General features: G+C 36.6%; 1 protein-coding gene across 2 annotated transcripts in view; it reads left to right on the top strand.

The window, feature by feature from the left end:
* The first annotated feature begins 3,829 nt into the window (after positions 1–3,829).
* Positions 3,830–19,141, top strand: part of adamts6 (ADAM metallopeptidase with thrombospondin type 1 motif, 6) — a 101,173-nt gene continuing 85,861 nt past the window's right edge. The window contains exons 1-7 of one of the 2 annotated variants that reach the window (XM_051120275.1): positions 3,830–4,311; positions 5,851–6,234; positions 8,978–9,342; positions 14,178–14,346; positions 14,542–14,759; positions 14,884–14,967; positions 15,873–16,018. In XM_051120275.1, the coding sequence (XP_050976232.1) occupies positions 6,147–6,234; positions 8,978–9,342; positions 14,178–14,346; positions 14,542–14,759; positions 14,884–14,967; positions 15,873–16,018 (1,070 nt within the window). In that variant the 5' untranslated portion in view covers positions 3,830–4,311; positions 5,851–6,146. Of the gene's footprint in view, positions 4,312–4,968; positions 5,024–5,850; positions 6,235–8,977; positions 9,343–14,177; positions 14,347–14,541; positions 14,760–14,883; positions 14,968–15,872; positions 16,019–19,141 lie in introns of those variants that run through there. The other variant, XM_051120276.1, reaches the window with a different exon arrangement.

Here is a 19,141-nt window from a genome sequence, read left to right on the forward strand (position 1 = left end):
GTAGCCAACGGCTCTCCCGCCACACACTGCCGACTACAGGATGGGAGATGAATAGACCAGACTTGAGCACCGCACACAGTTCATTGTGAGGTAACTGTACATCCAAAGTTAACCCTCTATGGTACGCAATATGATATCAATGAGGAAAAAAATATTTGTGATGTTTTTCCTGCTTGAAATTGGACACTATAACAATGTCAATAAACATTTTTATTATTTTTTTTAAAAGTTTGTTGCCACAAGGCAACATTGTACCACAACGGACAAAATGAAACATTTGATATTTTCATGCAGAAAAAAATAATAAATTTATTTAAAACATCAATTTCTTTAATCAAACATTTGAACAAACAGATTTATCACACTTTTGATGTTTTGCACATCTCATATTTAACAAAAAGTAAGATTTCATACCCACATGTTGCTTTCAGGCAACACTGTACCATCGTGGATCACAAGTATAACCAAACTATCATATCTGTTATTATATCAAAACATTATAATTAGAGTTGTTTCAAAAAAAAAAAAAAAAAAATTAAATTATCATAACCTTATGCTAATATATAACTTATCCTTACAAGCATGCACATACACACACAAGCACATGCATGTCAAATCTCCTTCCTCACTAATGACTCCTCACTGCTTGTGAAAGCTGAGGAAGCACTTCCTCTCAACAGAATATGTGCAAATATTGTATATGAATTACAATTCTTATAAATGCATTGCAATATCATGCAAAAATGCAAATACATTTAGATAATTCAAACTTTTTTCTTACAAATATCATATACACGTATGCTATGCTGTATGCCTGGTGTGGCCATATGTGATTCCATTACAGTACAATGTTGCCTTGAGACAACATGCAGGTTTTTGTAATTTCTTATGATATATTTGATGATATATTACAAAAAGTTTTTGAAAATACTTCTTTACTAACCAGTGAAGGTGATTCAGATTTTTTGTTGGCAATTATATCAATGAAAATTGATGAAATATGCATCTTTCTCTGGACAAAATATGGAGTCATGTGACATGTGCACATGTCCTGAAAGAGGAAACAAAATAGACCCCTATGGGTCATGTGAACACTTTTCTTGCAATTTTATTTGTTAGTATTAGTTAGGCTGTGTTGCCTGGAGGCAACACGGTACCATAGAGGGTTAAGTTAATACAGCCACAAAAACAAAATAACAAAGAGCATTTTCTTCAAAATGCCAAACCGAACACAATTTTCTTCTTTTAACATACAGCATACTGACACAGTGAGTGATGTAGGCTGACAAATACAGTTGAAGTCAAAAGTTTACATACACCTTGCAGAATCTGCAAAATGTTAATTATTTAAAAAAAAGGGGATCATACAAAATGTATGTTATTTTTTATTTAGTACTGACCTGAAAAAGATATTTCACATAAGATATTTAACATATAGTCCACAAAAAAATGACCCTGTTTACATACACTTTGATTCTACTGTTTTTTTTTGTTTTTTTTGTTTTTTTTGTGGTAGTTGTTTATGAGTCCCTTGTTTGTTCATGAGTCCTGAACAGTTAAACTGCCTGTTGTTCTTCAAAAAAAAAAAAAAAAAAAAAAAAAACTTTAGGTTCCACAAATTCTTTGGTTTTTCAGCATTTTTGTGTATTTAAACCCTTTCCAACAATGACTGTGTGATTTTAAGATTCATCTTTTCACACTGAGGACAACTGAGGGACTCATATGCAACTATTACAGAAGGTCAAAACGCTCAATGATGCTTCAGAAGGAAACACAATGCATTAAGAGCCAGGGGTGTAAACTGTTGAATAGAATTAAGATGTGTACATTTTTCTTATTTTGCCTAAATATCATATTTTTTTTGACATTTAGCACTGCCCTTCAGAAGCTACAGAAGATACTTACAAGTTTCCAGAAGACAAAATAAGTTAAATTTACCCTGATCTTTAAATTAAAAATGTTTTCTGCCCCTGGTTCTTAATGCATTGTGTTTCCTTCTGAAGCATTGGTGAGCGTTGACCCTTCTTTAATAGTTGCATACGAGTCCCTCAGTTGTCTTCAGTGTAAAAAATGGATCTCAAAATCACACAAAAATGCTGAAAAAAGAATTTGTGGGACCTGAAGGATTTTTCTGAAGAACAGCAGGCAGTTTAACTGTTCAAGACAAACAGTGGACTCATGAAAAACTATCACTAAACAAATAAAAAAATAAAATAAAATAAAAAAATACAGCTGTGAATCATTCAGGTAAGAATCAAGTGTATGTAAACTTTTGAACCGAGTCATTTTTACAAATTCAGCTATTATTTTCTCTTGTGGACTATTAACATCTTTGTGAAATACCTTATTCAGGTCAGTGCTAAAATAACATACATTTTGTATGACCCCTCCTATTTTGGTCAAATAACTAACATTTTACAGATTCTGCAAGGTGTATGTAAACTTTTGACTTCAGCTGTGTGTGTAAAGAGCGAAGTATGGAAATTTAATAATTAAAATGTATAAATCTCTTTTACAGCATGATACAAGTGTATCCCATCAGATATTCCAAAGTTCTACACACTTGCAGTCTTCACACCAACTTTAAATTTAGCAAAATACAGGAAATATGTATAATATGTAAAAAAAAAAAAAAAAAAAAAGGAAAGAAAAGAAAAGAAAAGAAAAGAAAAGAAAAAAAGATCAAATGTTAAATGATGTTGATTGGATCATTTCCTTTTTATATTTCATATAAAACATTATATATAGGCCAAAGGCAAATTAAATTTATAAATACATTTTTTTTTTTTAAAAGAGTATATGTGGTTGGAAACAGACATTAAAATGTAAATGTAAAATTAATTTGTGCAATCCAGAAAGCAACCATCATAAATGCGATATATGCAAGACTTGCTGGAACTTAATCAAAATTTTTTCCTGTATACTTTTGGGTTACATTTTATTTTACAGTAGTGTACTTACAGTGTACTTACCCAAGAAAGTAGGCCTACTGAGGAGTATAAGGCAACTACATGAGTTAAGGTAAAGTTTAGGGGTAGGTTCAGGGTTAGTACCTAGTTATTATAAGTTATTGTAATTGGTATTATAAAAGAAAGTGCCATCCAGTTTTGTATCACTAGGATCGCAGTTAATCGGTGCACTGTCACATCGTCACCACAAGGTGTCGCTGCAAACTAAGCGACAATCTTTAATCAACAAACATCTAGAGGAGCTAAATGCATACAAAACACTAGTTTAATATCTCTAGACGATATCTGTATTATATTATGTTACATTATATTTAATTTTTTTTTTATAGATAATGAAATTAACAAATATGTATTTATTTATTTATTTTCTTGATTTATTATATCTCAGTATTATATGTCTGGAAAAAGAAGACACCTGCACTTCACTTATGTTTATGGTTTTGCCTTTATTCTCATTCACTGCAAATAAAACATAAACAAAAATACACACTTATCTATATACAAAACAACATCGATGGTCAAAGAAAAAGAAAAGAACCAAAGCTGGCTTTATAAAAGTCGAACTTTTAGGCTGATCGACATTCGACTATAACTTTTTTGTCGGGGAGTGATTATTGTGAAATTAATGTCAAAATAAATTTCTTTTAAATTATATGTCTTGATATATGACTTAAGTTTGTGATATACCTCGGACATGTTCTTGATAGATGTGAATACTAAACATAAAAATGTTTGTTAATCATGCATTGAAGCTTCATGTTGTTACCTGCTTCTTTAGGTCCTTTTCACCTGAGGATCAGAATGAGCGCGCGCCGGGCAGGCACATCTGCAATGACGTCATGTCGAACCTCCCCGTCTCTTTCGTGCGGCCAGTGTTTGAGTTTGAGTGCTGGCTCCAATCCGGCTTCAGTATTAAAGGCTGCAAGTCTGTGATCAGCTCCGCTGTCCCGTATGCGCACCGGTCCAATGTGCGTTACTGTTATTATTCATCTCTGGTGAATCAAAGAGCACGAGACCAAACAATAAGCCATCACACACGCTGGAAACTCAACAGGTTAAACATGAGCTGAGTTACACAAACTTATTCAACAACTTTTTCATATTTTGGAGATGAGTGCATGGAGGTTTTTTTTCTCCCCCTGCCTTTTTCATTGCATTGCTGATGAAGTGAGTTCATGAAGAGAGCTTTTTTGTGCTGTACAAGGACACAACTACATTTGTTGGCATGAGAGGTAGAGAATGGCTTGAAGCGAAACGAGAGATTTGCTGAAGAATGCACTGAAGTGGAATCAAATGAAGATTTCTACTGTCTGCATGTGTTCTACAATAAAAGATGAAGACGGTAACTATCATTTCTTACGGTCTTTCAGACAGGAAGGATAGTCTGGGCATTCCCAGTGGAGTTTGCACAGGCGATATCAATGCATGTCAATATAACGGAGTCTGTTTTTAATAGTAAACCTTTGTGACGGCTTTACCTCAGACGACAGCATTAATGAAAGACACCAGATAAAAAAAGAAAAAGAGCCCCTTGGTGCACATTTGTAGTCTTCTCATTGGTCTTGTGTGTTTTTATTTCAGCGGTCAGTGTAATAGTGTTGGGCAGTTGCCAGCTGTCTGGGTCAGACACGTTTTAGACTCGAGCTGCTGTCTGGAAGAAGCCGTTTTATTAAACTCATGAATGTTCGTCTGCACAGTTGCCGCTTCAGCTTCTGCTGCGATAGTAAGAAACACATGCAAAACGAGCTGACATATAGGATATATCTGTTGGAACTGGACGACTCTAGAGAAAAGCCGGCAATTGATTTGATGTTCATCCGGTGAGTTACTACTGGACGTGCTTTTACTGTCACATAGAGCTGTATGCATTGAGTCTAGCAACTGCTTCATAGAGAAATAGATAGATAGCCTCATGTTGCTCCAAAGCTGTATGACTTTCTTCTGTGGAACGTGATGTTTTGGGAAAATGCCTGATTGTTTTTTTTGCCCATACAGTGGAGTTAGTTGTCACCAAAGCTGTTTGCTTACCAGTTTTCTTGGAGAAATTCATACAGGTGGGTTAGTAAATGATGACAGAAGGGTGTTTTTTGAGTGAACCATCTCTTTAATTCACACGCATTGCAGCGTGCAGTATCAAACCAAGTCTCATTTTGTGTCAGGTGTCATTTTGTACTTTTATTTAACAAGTCAATCGCATATACTACTCAAAAGCATTTTGATTTCAAACGTTAGTGTATTGCATTCTGCACCTGTGGTTACTCTAATAGAACACCTGTGTGAACTTGACGAGAACTGACTTTACACATCCACCAAAAACCATCTTGAGACCAGCTGGTAGTGTTGCAAAACTGCAAATGCAAAACTGTAATGTCTCAGAATGGTTACGCTTGTTCTGAGAGAAGCTGCAGCTGCATTTGAATGCAGGTGACAGTTTATTTCACGCTTTGTACCTGAAACAAATGCTTGTTGACTGCACACCAAGAATCTGGAAGAGTTGTAATTGGCTGGTGAAACTTCAGTCTGATCCGCCACCAGTCGGGTTATTCGCAACAGGTTTTTGCAGCATGGTTTCATGCCTCGAGTCGGAAACAGGCAGGGCAGCTAATAGTCAAGTGCAGGTGTGAAAATGATAACCTGAAGTTACGGCATCCCTCTCAACACCTATGAGCTCACCGTTATGTGTGTGCGTGTGTGATCAAACCTGTTCGAGTCCAGATGTTACAGCCATGGAATTGCAATTTTCTCCCGATGTTTGATAAGACAAAGCGTGCTTAGTGCTTGCGGTTAAAAAGCTGTGTTCAGTCAATATCCATTTTAAGATCACAAACTGGCAATTTTCCACTGACAAGTTTTTTCCCCCTCTACTTTCATTCATTTCCAGGCAAACAAATGGATCGTTTGGGACAAGCTCCTAATATAGATCTGCTGTTTTGGAATAACATGAAGAGAATTCGTATGGATTCTTGCCCTGCTCATGGCTGACAAAGGTGCAGGATCCGGTCACCTTTAGGAAGACTTTTAAACCTTGGATTAAGTGTGGACTGAGATTCAAATGTGTCGAGGATGCTTGTCACGGATATGTTATGGTGCGAAGCTGGATTGATCGTATCGCTTTAATCCACTTGTAGCCTCCCCCAACCCCCCTACCCCCACCCCATGTCAGATCTTCCCTAAATTATGGAAATTTTTTGGAAGACGCTGACTTGGATATTTAGCCTGGTCTTGGCCGCTGCTGAAGCTCAGATCCTTTCATATAACTCTCAAGGTAGGTTTAATAATGTGTGGATAAGAACATATAGTGATGACTAGCTAACAGCTGATGTCATAGCAGCTCTGCAAATTCACCAGCAGCAAGTCATAACTCATTTCTGCTTACAATGATGTCATTAAGACACTTTCAGCTCTACCCAGAGGAAACTTTTTATGGCTCAATTATGTTTCATGTAAGTGTCAAGTTCATCTCAGATGATTCTTCTTAGGAGAAATAAACAAATGAACAAATGAGACAGCTAATGGCATACTGTCAGAGCACAGAGCAATAAAATAACTGTGGGTAGCGTTGAGGAGAAATGATAGCGTTCATTTTGAGATCTCAGGCTTTTGTTTCTGAAAGACCTAAGCACAGTGTGAGACATTTTTGAGATCTCTCCTGAAACTCTGTAGGTGAAAATCAGAGCAGCAGACTTGCTGATGTCTATGCCTATGAGAAGCAATTGAGACATTAAAGATCTCATTGTTTTCTTTACTATATCTCAGCTGTTTCTCCATTAGTTCGACTAGATAGAGAGAAAATTTAGATTTTTCCTTGCATCTTCTGCTTCTGATTTTTCAGAAGTAATCTCATGTGTTTCCATTGGAGTTCCGAAAGAGTTCTCAAGAATGTCTCAAACTGTGCTCAGATTTACCAGTCTAGTGGAAAAATGTATTGCTCTTGCAGGAGATGGAGTTCTCAGTTATGCTTCATTTGGTATCACCATTGTTCCTCCTGAAAAATCTTTGGAAAACTACTGACTTTTAACTAATCAAATCAGTCTATGTTTTGAGACATTGTTGATCTACTTTCAAATGACAAGAGAAGATGTATTTGACATGACCACGAGAGAAATCTGAGAAGTCTAACACAAAAGTCTTAGTTTCCTCCCTTTGAATGACACTTCTCACTGCTGTAAAGGAGAAACAACTGAGGCATTAGAGAGATCCCTGCAATCGAATGTCAGAGATTTACTATGGAAGCCTGTTTCTGCCACTGAAAGTTTATATCTCAAAATTGTGAGTTTATATCTTGCAATTCTGAATTTATAACATGCAATTGCAAGTTGTTAAGTCAGAATTGTGAAACATAAACTTGAAATTCTGAGAACATATCAGTCTTTTTTCCCACCTCAAAACTGGACTTTGTAACTCCCAATTACAAGTTTATATCTCACGACTTTGATGAAATCGTAATTCGAGAAAAATGGCAGCATTGCTAGATAGATATGTCGCAATTTTGACTTTATAACTCGCAATTTTGAATATATAACTCGCAATTGTGAGTTTATATGTCACAATTCTGAGAAAAAAAGTCAGAATTGTGAGTTTATATCATGCAGTCCTGAGAAAAAAAAGTCACAATAACCTTTTTTTGACGGAAACAGGATTCTGTAATTTACTATATGAACATACTAGTTAAAAAAAGATTACAAAATATCTCTTTAATATCTCAATTGTTTCTCGTAGACATTACTGAGACTAAATTAAGAGAAGATTGATTTTTTTTGCTTGCGTCTTTGAATTTTCTCCTGTGGAAACAACAACAGTAAAAGAGCCTTCAACAATGTCTCAAAGTTTCCTCAGATTTGCCAGTCTGGTGGAATATGTTATTGCTCTTGCATAGCATTAGAAGACCAGATTCTCAGTCATGCTTTCTTTGAAGTATCACCTTTGTTGCCCCTGAAAACCTTAAAGGGGTCCTATTATGTTCTTTTTCCAAGTGTTGATTTTGTTTTGGGGGTGTACTCGAACATGCTCTCATGCTTGGCGGTTCGAAAAACGCATTATTTTTAACATAATTTATATTATTACAATACCTTTCTCCCAGCCTGGCACAAATAGCTCGATTAGTTCCAGGTTTAATGAAGGCCCGCCTTCCGACAAACAAAATGTGTTATGATTGGTTAGCTATCCCAGTGCGTTGTGATTGGCGAACAGCTTAGACGGTGTTTCAGTACTGCAACGCGTTACGGCTCCGACGCGGCAACCGGAGTAGATCGCGGCTTCAGCATGTGTTTTGACCCCCTGTACTGCACGTCTGCGGCGCGTTACAGCTCTGAAGCGGCCACTCTAGTCAATGCTTGAGTTTAAACCTGCCGCACTGCGGCTTGTTGAAGTGGTTCTCCGCGCTGCATCGCTAAAGTTAGGCTAATCCCCCACCTCGTCCCTACCCACCCCCCAACAATTCGAATTTCTGTAGGCGGGATTTAATTTAATGATATTCTAATGGACCGCGTTGTGACATCATTGCATGCGAAAAACAAAGGCCGTTTGTTGTAGTTCTTGGAAAGAGATTTTTTAAAACCGAAATATCTCCCTTAGCAATGGACTTTGAGATTTGTAACTCAACTTTAAGAGAAATTTGCTAAAGAGTTCATATTGAGACTTATGAAATCAATTTGCTCGCTTTAAATGTCTCTGCTGTGAATGAGACATCTGCAATCAAATGTCAGAAATGTAAAAATAAACTCAACATTTCTCAAATTCGACCAAGACCAAATTATTTTAGCTCTGCATTCAACAATAATTTGTCTATTTTTATTTTTCAAAGGATTTTTAAGAGAGACGTCAGAAAGAAATGCAACTGAAACTCTTCAAAGCTGTGAAAGAGCAATCTCTGAGTAATTAAACATTCCTCTGAGCACAACTGCCACTTAAAGTGCTGAAATTGCTTGGTGATTTTTGGTTTCCCATGATTACCCTCTCCTTTGTTTTACTCACTGTTATCTGCTTTACTTTATTCCCAAAACACAAAGCGGAATTCCTGTCCACGCTGGAGCACTATCAACTAACAGTACCGGTGCGGGTGAATGAGAGGGGCCAGTTCATGAGTTACACTGTGAAGCATTACAGGCCCGGTCGGCGGCGACGTGGGCTGGACCAGGCTGAGCTGGACCACACTGAGACCAGGCTTTTTTACAAACTCTCAGCCTACGGCAAGCACTTTCACCTGAACCTGACACTCAACCCCAACCTGGTTTCTAAACATTTCACAGTAGAGTACTGGGGTAAAGACGGACTAGACTGGCAGCATTCGGCGGTCGATAACTGCCACTATGTTGGATACCTACTGGATCAATATAGCACTACAAAAGTGGCATTGAGCAACTGCAAAGGCTTGGTAAGTACAACCAATCTTCATGCTTTTGGGTGTATGAGACGGTAAGTAACATTTGCTATCTTCAGATGTAGCAAAAGAGCCTTCTGATTTGTCCGGAATTTGTAATATTTGTAGCAAGCTGTTTTTCTCCAAAATACATCAGGAAAAAGCACACTGTTTTCTGCATAAAAGAACAGATTGGAAATTGCACATTCACGCAGGGATATAAAAGCATGCTGGCCAGTGACATGTGGAATATGCATTGCATTTTATTGCCCACATATCTAAAGATCTTCAGCTGAAGTGTTTACTTCCTCAAAGGGCCACATATTTGCTGACTTAGCCTTCTTGATGTGACTGATACACTGTCCTTACTCTGGATGATTATTTCTAAACCACGTGGATTTTTGAGGAGATGTGCTATTACTTTTAGCAGTCAAACTTATAATCTTCGCCTGGCAAAGAAATAGATGAAGAAGGGACCCGAGCTGTATCTATGAACCAGAATGTCGTGGAGACTTGGGTGGGCTCTTTTGAATTGGGATAGTGAGCTACCATCCAGAATACAGCATTTAGAATACATAGCAAAATACCTCAATAAATGCATAGCAAAAATCTAGTTAAAGCCGAAGTTTGTAACTAGGGCCCTATCAATTTTTTTTTTAAAAAATTCCATTTTTTTGCCAAATTCCATTTTTTTCCATTTAATTTTTTCTGGATTCTGTGTGTTTTAATGGTTCAGTTAAATTTTAATAATCAAAAAGCAAGTCTAATTCATTGAAATCACAAAACATTTAACAGCAATTTAAGTTTAACAAAAATAAACCTTTTTTTCTTAAATTTAGTTTTATTTTGACCAAACTCTGTTTTCCATTATTATTTTTTTGATTCCATTTTAATGGTAGAATTAAATTTAAATCTCTAAATAATTAATTTTATTAAAAATAACTAATTTATTATTATTTTCTTTCTTTTTTTTTCAGAAAAACTTGTGTATTTACATTTTTTTTCTGGTAAATATTCCGTAAAAATATTGTTTTAAGAATTCTAATATTAGTAGTGCTATCATTATATTAAGTAATATATTTCTGTCACAATTTCTTCAAGTTAAACCAAACTTTTATTTTGCTGGGTTGCTGGTAATACCTTTAAGTTTCTGTTTTGTAAATTATATGATGGTAGTTTTGTTTTTTCTCAAAAGAAATGGTAAAATGTGCATAAAGTGACTCTCAAAGCAGTTGTAGAGATTATATCCATGTGTTCAAGTACGTGTGTAGTAAACGAAAAAGCGCATTTGTGCCCTTCATTCACACAGAGACACGCAGAACATGCAGGATTCATATTTATAAAGTATTTTGTAGCTTAATATTCTCAGACACTAGTTCTTATCGCATTTTGATTTAAGTGTGCTGACCTACTTTTGATTTATTCATCGAAAATTTGGCAAATTCCATGATATTCCACGTTAAACAGTAAATTCCATTTTTGGATTCCTCGATTCCGTCCGCATTTTCTGCATCACAGAAATCATAGGGCCCTACACTACCATCACCAAATGGAATACCAAAAGTTCAGGTGTCCTGAACACACTGCCATTGGCTGCTCAAACAGATAGCCCCGCCCCCAACTCAAGTGATTGGTTGAGTCAGTGTTGCTATGCTGGGAAGATCAAACAAGCAGAGCAATGTTTTGATAACGCCACAGTGTTTACGGTGTTTTTGGGGAAATAAACCAACTATTCGCTTAGCGCATGTTAAGCTCAGATAAGTGAAAGGATTTCAACAATGAAAAATCAATGTCTTTCTCAGCAGTATGACTGCAGAGCTTTAGGCCAGCGTCCAGAATGAGTCAGCATGTCTACATCACATTAATAAAGCTTAGGCAGCTTCAAGAAACTTATGCCTAATGTGTGACTAACACGAGAGAGAGAGTTTAAAGCACCTCGTCTGTTTTGCTGCCAGAGTTTCTTATCTATGTCCCTGTCTCTGTGTACACGGCTGCTTTTGCTCACTCTTAAAGTGACTGCTGAGTGACAGCAAAATATTAGCTTAGCTGTCTCTCCGCATTGGGCTCGAATCCCTCCTGCACCTGCAAACCCGTTGCCAGCTGATTCCTATCTCACACTGAGCATTTCATCTGGTGGGGACTTTGATGTTGCTTAACTAAAGCACACTCCACACGGTTGCTGTGAAACGTGGCTTCCTGTGATGCAATGTGATTATCGAAATGTTAGATCACGGCCCTGACTAGTTTAAACTAGTGTGACCCTGCAAATTACCTTGACAACTCACTGCTGTAGCTTTAAATGCTTTTAATGATACACAGTTTGGCATGTTGAGGCAATAATCAAACACTTTTAAACGTCTCTGTCATGTAGAATGTAGAAATTCTGTAATTGTGTATGTATACAATTATAATTACAATTATTATTAAAAAATGTGTTTGTATAGTCAGGTGTGGTCTGAAACAATATTGGACCCCATTGACTTTCATTGTATGGACAGACATAAAAAGCACTAATTCATTTTTCAAAATATCACAAAAGAAACAAACTCATTCAGGTTTGGAACAAAGTGAATGAATTGTGAGCTATTCCTTGAAATAGCTTTAGCGTAGTTACATTTAACTACTTTTCCAAATGCTGTCGTTTAAGTGCTTTAAACTATGAGTAGTTGTATCTTGGCAGGCTTCAGTTTTAAAGCAGCATCCCCATCAGTGGAAGCTAGATTGCAGTCGTGCATGTTGAGTCTTTAACTTGAGACTGAGAGGAAAATTCCCAAGAGATCCAGCCCTGTGCAATTACCTTAAACTGGGGTGTTCATGTGGGAGGACAGGCCTCGATATTGGATTCCACCCTGGTATCAGCAGCACCCTCACATAAATCTATGAGAATTTAGAGTGGCTCTGCTGGTCCTGAGGCATTTCCTGCAGCCACTGTGTCTGCGTGCAAATGCAAAACCTTCCCTCTAAACCGCCATGCAGACCTATAGTTTCAGGAGTTCAGTAAATAGCAAGCATGTAGAGATCTTTACCTGGAGTTCTCAGTTGGATATTGCAAGCGATAACAGAATGATGACTTTTAAAAAGTTTCAATACAACTTAGGTTTGCTCAGCATCATTTGTGACATGGTGTTACCAGAGCGAATCATTTCTTGTTCCTTAATTTGTAAAAACCATATCAATGGCATGTGTTTGGCTGGCGAATGACCTACATGATTAAAATAAGGAATTTAACAGTTGTTGCTCTTGAGAGAAGCTTTTGAGTTTTCCCAGTTCAGAATATAGAGAATGTAGTTCAGTTCAACAAGTTTATTTAAACCGCACTCTCTAGTCTCGCATAATATCTCATTTGGTTGCATAAATCCTTTTAATTAAAAAATTCAGTTGTGATTTGCACTCAAAAATCAGACATTTTTATTTTACTTTACATGTAGGGCTGGGCGATATGGCCAATATATATATATATATTTTTCATATCAGTCGATATTCTTAATTATCATGATAAATGTAAAAAAAAAAAAAAAAAAATTCTTTCAAGTTTAAAGGCAGATTTTTGCTACAGTGTGAAAGTTGTAAAAACCAGACAGTACTCAGAACTCAAAACTCAGGACTCAACCCCGCAACCATTCGGTTACAAGCCTGACTCCCTAACCATTAGACCACGGCTGCCCCCAAAACCTACGACCAACTGAGCTAGCCGGGTGGCGGCACTGTAAATTTGTCTGCCCTTACAAAAATTAACCATGGTTTTATTATATTAAATGTGTTTTTAAAAGTTTTCTTTTGGTGTATTAATTACTATTTGTATAACCACATAGTTAAAGTATGGTTGGTGTAGAAAAGCCATGGTTAATTTGTGGTTACCATGGCTTTTTAGCTTTATTTGTAGTAAACCATGGTTAATTTTCATGATGTCTGATGTCTGATATCATCTAAGTTTGATCTTTCCCAATGGCTGGGCTCAAATGGAAGTAAAAACGATGCTTTTACAAACTTAATGTTCCACCTCTGCCATTAAACCAACCAGATAACCAAACACAAAAGCTTCAGGCAGTAGTCCACAAGACATTTCAAAGAGCTCTGCTTTATCAAGTCTGTAATATCAGGCTTTTCCCCACAATCCTCCTTTAGTCAGAATAAAGAACGAGACAGTTGTAATGATGCTAAAATGTTATATTATGATTGTTGCGGCCAAAAGTACTGGCTCACCATACTTCATAAATTGAGATCTCTGCGTTGCCTCAGTCATTTTATTGAAACCAAAAATGGAAAAACAATCCTTTGAATGCCTCAGCAGTTTTCGCCGTGCATCACGCAGCATACGGCTTATATCAACTGCGCTTTTGTTTTTGCGTGTGCAGCGTTGGCTATTTCTTTGTAAAGATTTAATTGGTCTCATTGTGGAGTTTTACAGACTTGGAGAACATGCCAGAGTTTTTTTTTCTTCTTCTTTTTCTATAAACACATTTCTGAGGCTCTTTTTGAATTTATGTTAAATTGGGGGTGTTCAAGGGCGCAGGTCTGTGTGCTTTGGTTCCTGTCCCAGTAATTACAGTGTTGTTCTTTATGTAATTGGTGGTTTTTGAATGATTTATCTCATTGATTTGTATTGTGGCGTGTTTTCGCATTTGCTCGCAATGCGGAATGATATGAATTACTTGAAATAATATGAGTAATAGTTATCTGCGTTCTGGTATGTATTTTAACATCATGAATATATTTGTAGAGATGATAAGCATGTGATACGGCCTTTAAAATGCATGAATTTACAACCTCGTCCTTGACATTGCAGATGGAATATTTCAAACCTGTACGTTTTTTTTGTGTAACCTATCATTTTCTCTTTTCTTATCAAGCATGGTGTCATAACCACAGAGGACGAGCAATATTTAATAGAGCCATTAAAAAACATATCCAGAAATTTCAGTGATGTCAACCACGAAGGACAACCACATGTTATTTATAAAAAGACTTCCATTCCTTCTCTGCAAAAGCCAAGCGAGGAGTTCAGCTGTGGTGTTTCAGGTTGGTAAACCTCCATTTGGCCACAATGTGACATAAACAGCTATAGATAGCAGTTTAGGAAATGATGGTCAGTGGTTCAGGTTTGGCTGGAAGTTCTTGCAAACAGCCTCGGCATAAACGTTGAGTCAAGATCTACTCTAAAGTTTAGCTGAACCTCAACTGAACTGCTAATATATCGCTTTTTCTTTTCTCCAGACCTCACAATAAACAGGACACCCAGCTACGACACGAATCCTGGAACAAACTCACCTTACCCGGTCCTGGACAGCGACAGCTCGACGAGTGGCCACCGCCAGCGGCGTTCTGTCAGTTCTGAACGCTTTGTGGAGACCCTCGTTGTGGCGGACAAAATGATGGTCGGCTACCACGGTCGCAAAGACATCGAGCACTACATCTTGTCCGTGATGAATATTGTAAGTTTGGTCCTGCTTTTCTCAAGCGTGCGATGTGTTTTTAATTCATTTTTAAAGGTACGACCAGAAGAACCTGAACAGCATTTGGCTGACTTTGTGTCTTTTCTTCTTTTCTGGAGGTCAGGTTGCCAAACTTTACCGGGATGCCAGTCTTGGAAACGTTGTGAACATTATTGTAACCCGACTAATTGTTCTGACAGAAGATCAGGTGAGTGTTTAAATGTGCTAGGTGTTGCAGAAGTTGAACTCTGTATTTGTTTACTCAACCTTCTTCTTTGAGAAGAAGATAGTTTGGAGAACATTCATCTGTGCTCTTTTGGACTCCATTGGCTTTCATTGTATGAACAAAAAACAACGAGACTTTTCATTTATGTGTTCCACAGAAGAAAGAAGGTCATACAGGTTTGGAATGACATGAGGATGAGTAAACAATGACAGTTTTCATTTTTGGGTGAACCATCCATTTAATGGGGTAATTGTTCTGCAAGAATAAACAGTTTATAGTGTACAGCTGCATTTTGTTTTTTCTAAAGGTCGTTGTATTTCAGTAGTACGTCTTAAGATGAGACTAGTGTGGTATTTTTCCCTAGTCTCACGCACATGCACGCTATTCGTCGTTCTTGTCTTTCGTCTGCATTAACATTAAACGAGTGTGAGCTCGGAGTATTTTTAGAAGCTTAGAAACACACCTCGCAGTAGTCTTCTGTTTTATTGCCCTGAAAAAGACAGATGGAATCATGAATCGTCTGACCACTTTTAAAGATAAAAGTTATTCGAACAGATATGCCTAGACATTGTCCCTGAGGGAAACTTTATAAAAGATTTTACGTTAATGTCTTTAATGAGAGAGCCAGGGCGTTTGTCTTTGTTTTTTTTTGTTCTTGGAAGAGTCAAATAACTCTTCTCAGACTGGGAAACCAACCAAAAGATCCAACTAGCTCTAAGATGATGTCATAAGAGCTACAATTCACATTGTACCAGCCAAATAATATATAATATATTAAATAAAATACATAAACTTAACAAGCTAAAGCGCCCTTTATTAAATTGTGACTTTTGCTGTGGATCCGACTTTGTTGCATTGATACGTCGCGTTGGTGTTTTCTGTTGCAGCCCAACTTGGAGATAAACCACCATGCAGACAAATCTCTAGACAGCTTCTGTAAATGGCAGAAATCCATTCTTTCTCATCAGGGAGATGGAAACAGTATCCCAGAGAATGGGATCGCCCATCACGACAATGCTGTTCTCATTACAAGGTTGGTTACTATTATTTCCATCTGATTTTAGGACTGGAGGTTGTGGTTAGGATTGTGTCTGTTTGAAAGGAATGTTGTTTCAGGGCCAAGATGTTGATTCAGGAACACATCCCACTTGGTCACCAACCAACACGTTCTCACTCTCAACTCGTCAAATATTGACGCTTGGTCAGGATCCCTTTATCGTCATTTTTTAACGCACAGGTTACCCCTTTCGTGTCACTTTTCGACATGCAGGGTCTCCCATTGTTTTCAGTTGTTTGCCCTAATTTAATGGTTTGCATGCATAAAAATAGAAATAATTGTATATATGGAGCTAACCCCACCGCTGAAGAAATAAAACATGTAACAGGCAAATATAAGTACAGTCACAGGTATTTATTGCAAAAACTGACCATAAACAAGCAGTACACAAGCATTACAAACAAGTCGTGTTGCATTCCGAGTGTTCTGAAGCCATACAATATCTTTATGCAAAGAAGTATAACACAAGGTTTTAATCACTGAAAATGATCCTGCTCCGTTAACGCGCTCACATTCAAAAAGAATGCATCTCTTTCAAAAGTAATGCATTAAAATATTGTGTTACTCCTAAAAAAGTAACTAATATCTTTATAGAAAGTAATGCGTTACACTACGTTTGCATTACTTTTTAAATCTGGACAGGGCTTCCTTTTGGTTTTTAATATAAAAAGTTCTATTTTTGGCAAATGTAAAATCCCTTTCACACCAAGAGCCTCAGACTGAAGGAAAAGTAAATTTCCGTCTGTACAGTAGAATGCAGAAGAAGAAAGTTCAACACTCTTCAGCAATAACAAATAGAACAAATGTTAGTTTATCCTGAGTAATTGGTACTCTGGTAATTGGAGTATTTGGTTAATAAAATGGAATTAAATACATAAAGGATATTTATATTTTTTTCCATTTAATTATTGCAGGTTTCCGTCATATTCTGAGTTGTGTTTCACTGTTTTTATTCATTTTGACAAATACTGAGTCTGTTTTTTTGTGAGTGAGATGAATTAATGCATGATTCTAGAACTAAAGTAACATCTTACTCCCGATTTCTCTCAACATGGGGACAGGGGAGCTTTCAATCAATGAATGGGAAAAAAGTAACTAGCGTTACTTATTTGGAAAAGTAATGTTTATTGTAATTTAAAAAGTAATGTGTTACTTTACTAGTTACTTGAAAAAAGTAATCTGATTTATGGATGCTCATTTTAACCGTTAACCGACAGAAAGAATTTTGGCTGATTAATACAGTTAAATGGTTTAAAAAGTCATTATATTTTTTTTTTTTTTTCAGTAATTTATCAAAATATTTTAAAACATTTGCTGGATGGTTAAAATAAAATAAATTGCATTTTTGAGAGAAAAAATTATAAATTGCATAGGCCTATAACATTAAGTCGCATTTTATTATTATATTCAGAAATAGACCTGATGCCGACGCGAAATGTTTACAGACACTACAAAAATATGCTAGGCCATTTTAGTTCCCCTCACTCCACAAAAAATCCTTTAAATTTAACAGTATTCAGAAAAGAACAAGAATAAAAAATATAAAAAATTATCATGTAAACCTGGTTTTGTACTTCACTGGCATTCCAATATCCACATAAAACAAATTGTTTGTCATCACGGCAGTACATTGATAACGATTAAGCAGTGTGATTTTTCCATATGTTTGGCTGACTGTATTTTCTTACGATAATGGAAAGTCTGCATTTTGAAGTTAGCAATGCTTAACTGTGTGTGCGCGTGCGCTGCCGGCGCAATCACTTGATTTTTTTTTTCCCTTCTAACAGTGGAAACGACTCCTTCTTGTCATACAGATAATCAAAACTGTAAATGGTTTGCTTTTATTTGTGTAAATTCACAGTAAAAACAAATCTTTGTGCTTTAAAATAGGATGCTGCTTCCAGTCGTCTTCCTTTCGTGCAGCACAAAAGTGAACCAAAACTCTGCATACTAGCTACTTGTTGCACATTTTTTTCTTTCGTTTTGTTAACATATTTTTCGTATATATTTTTCGATATATAAATATCGCATTATTTGCAATGTGTTTCCCCTAACACTGCTCCCAAATATTAGCATGATGCAATCGGTCACGAAACACACAAGAGCCAATGGCATTTCACAACCAAAGCTGATGTAACGCCTCTTCTGGTGGCATTTTTTTTAATTCACACACAGACTGCAGCACACAGGATGAGCTTTATGGCGAACAGAGACAGCAATCACGTCTGTTCCTCTCAGAAATCAATCGTTTTGCCTCTGAAGACTTGAAATACTAATATTTTTTGAATAAATTATGACTGTAGTTGTATTTGCCTGTTATATCCTGTGTTTTATTGACAGATGGCTAGGTTTAGGGGCAGGGGTTGGGTTACATGCTCATAAATATGTAGTAAAATAGTGTAATGTGAATAAAACTGTTGTGACTGTTTACATTGAAACATCACACCCCAACATATATCCAATAATGGCAAAATGATTACCCAATATATAATTTGATCATGACATCAAAATTCCCAGTGCCTTCTGCGTCAGCATATTGACGCCAAGGGTTTCTTATTTAAAGCAAAAATGATGCTAAGGGGGGGTACCCTGTGCATCAAAAAGTGACGCCAAAGGTCCTAACCAAGCACCAATATGTGACGAGTTGGGAGTGAGAATGTGTTGCACCAACGTTGCACCCACACTTAATTTGTTCAAAATCATAGTTGATGACAACTTTTTCAGAACCAATTCTCACTATTAACTAGCATGCACATTGCTAGCAGGTTGAGTCTTTATTAGTACTTATAAAGCACAAATTAATGCCTTCTTCTGCATGACCATATTTTAGAACCCTTAAGAAGCACAAATTAGGAGTTTATTGAGGCAAAAGTTATACTTAATAGTGAGAACCAATACTTAGTTGCCATTCTGTAACCTAATTGTCTGAAAAAGTGCAAATACTTAATTTTCTCACCTCACTTGATAAAATTGCATGTTCTATTCAGTTTGACTTTAGCGTTAGTTAACTAGTTAAGAACCAGAAGTTCTGGAAGTTCACTTCCAGAAAAAAAATTTACTGATAATTTACTCACCCCCCTTGTTATCCAAGATGTTCAT

Source organism: Labeo rohita, chromosome 10, assembly GCF_022985175.1.
Source record: "Labeo rohita strain BAU-BD-2019 chromosome 10, IGBB_LRoh.1.0, whole genome shotgun sequence".
Classification (NCBI taxonomy): domain Eukaryota; kingdom Metazoa; phylum Chordata; class Actinopteri; order Cypriniformes; family Cyprinidae; genus Labeo; species Labeo rohita.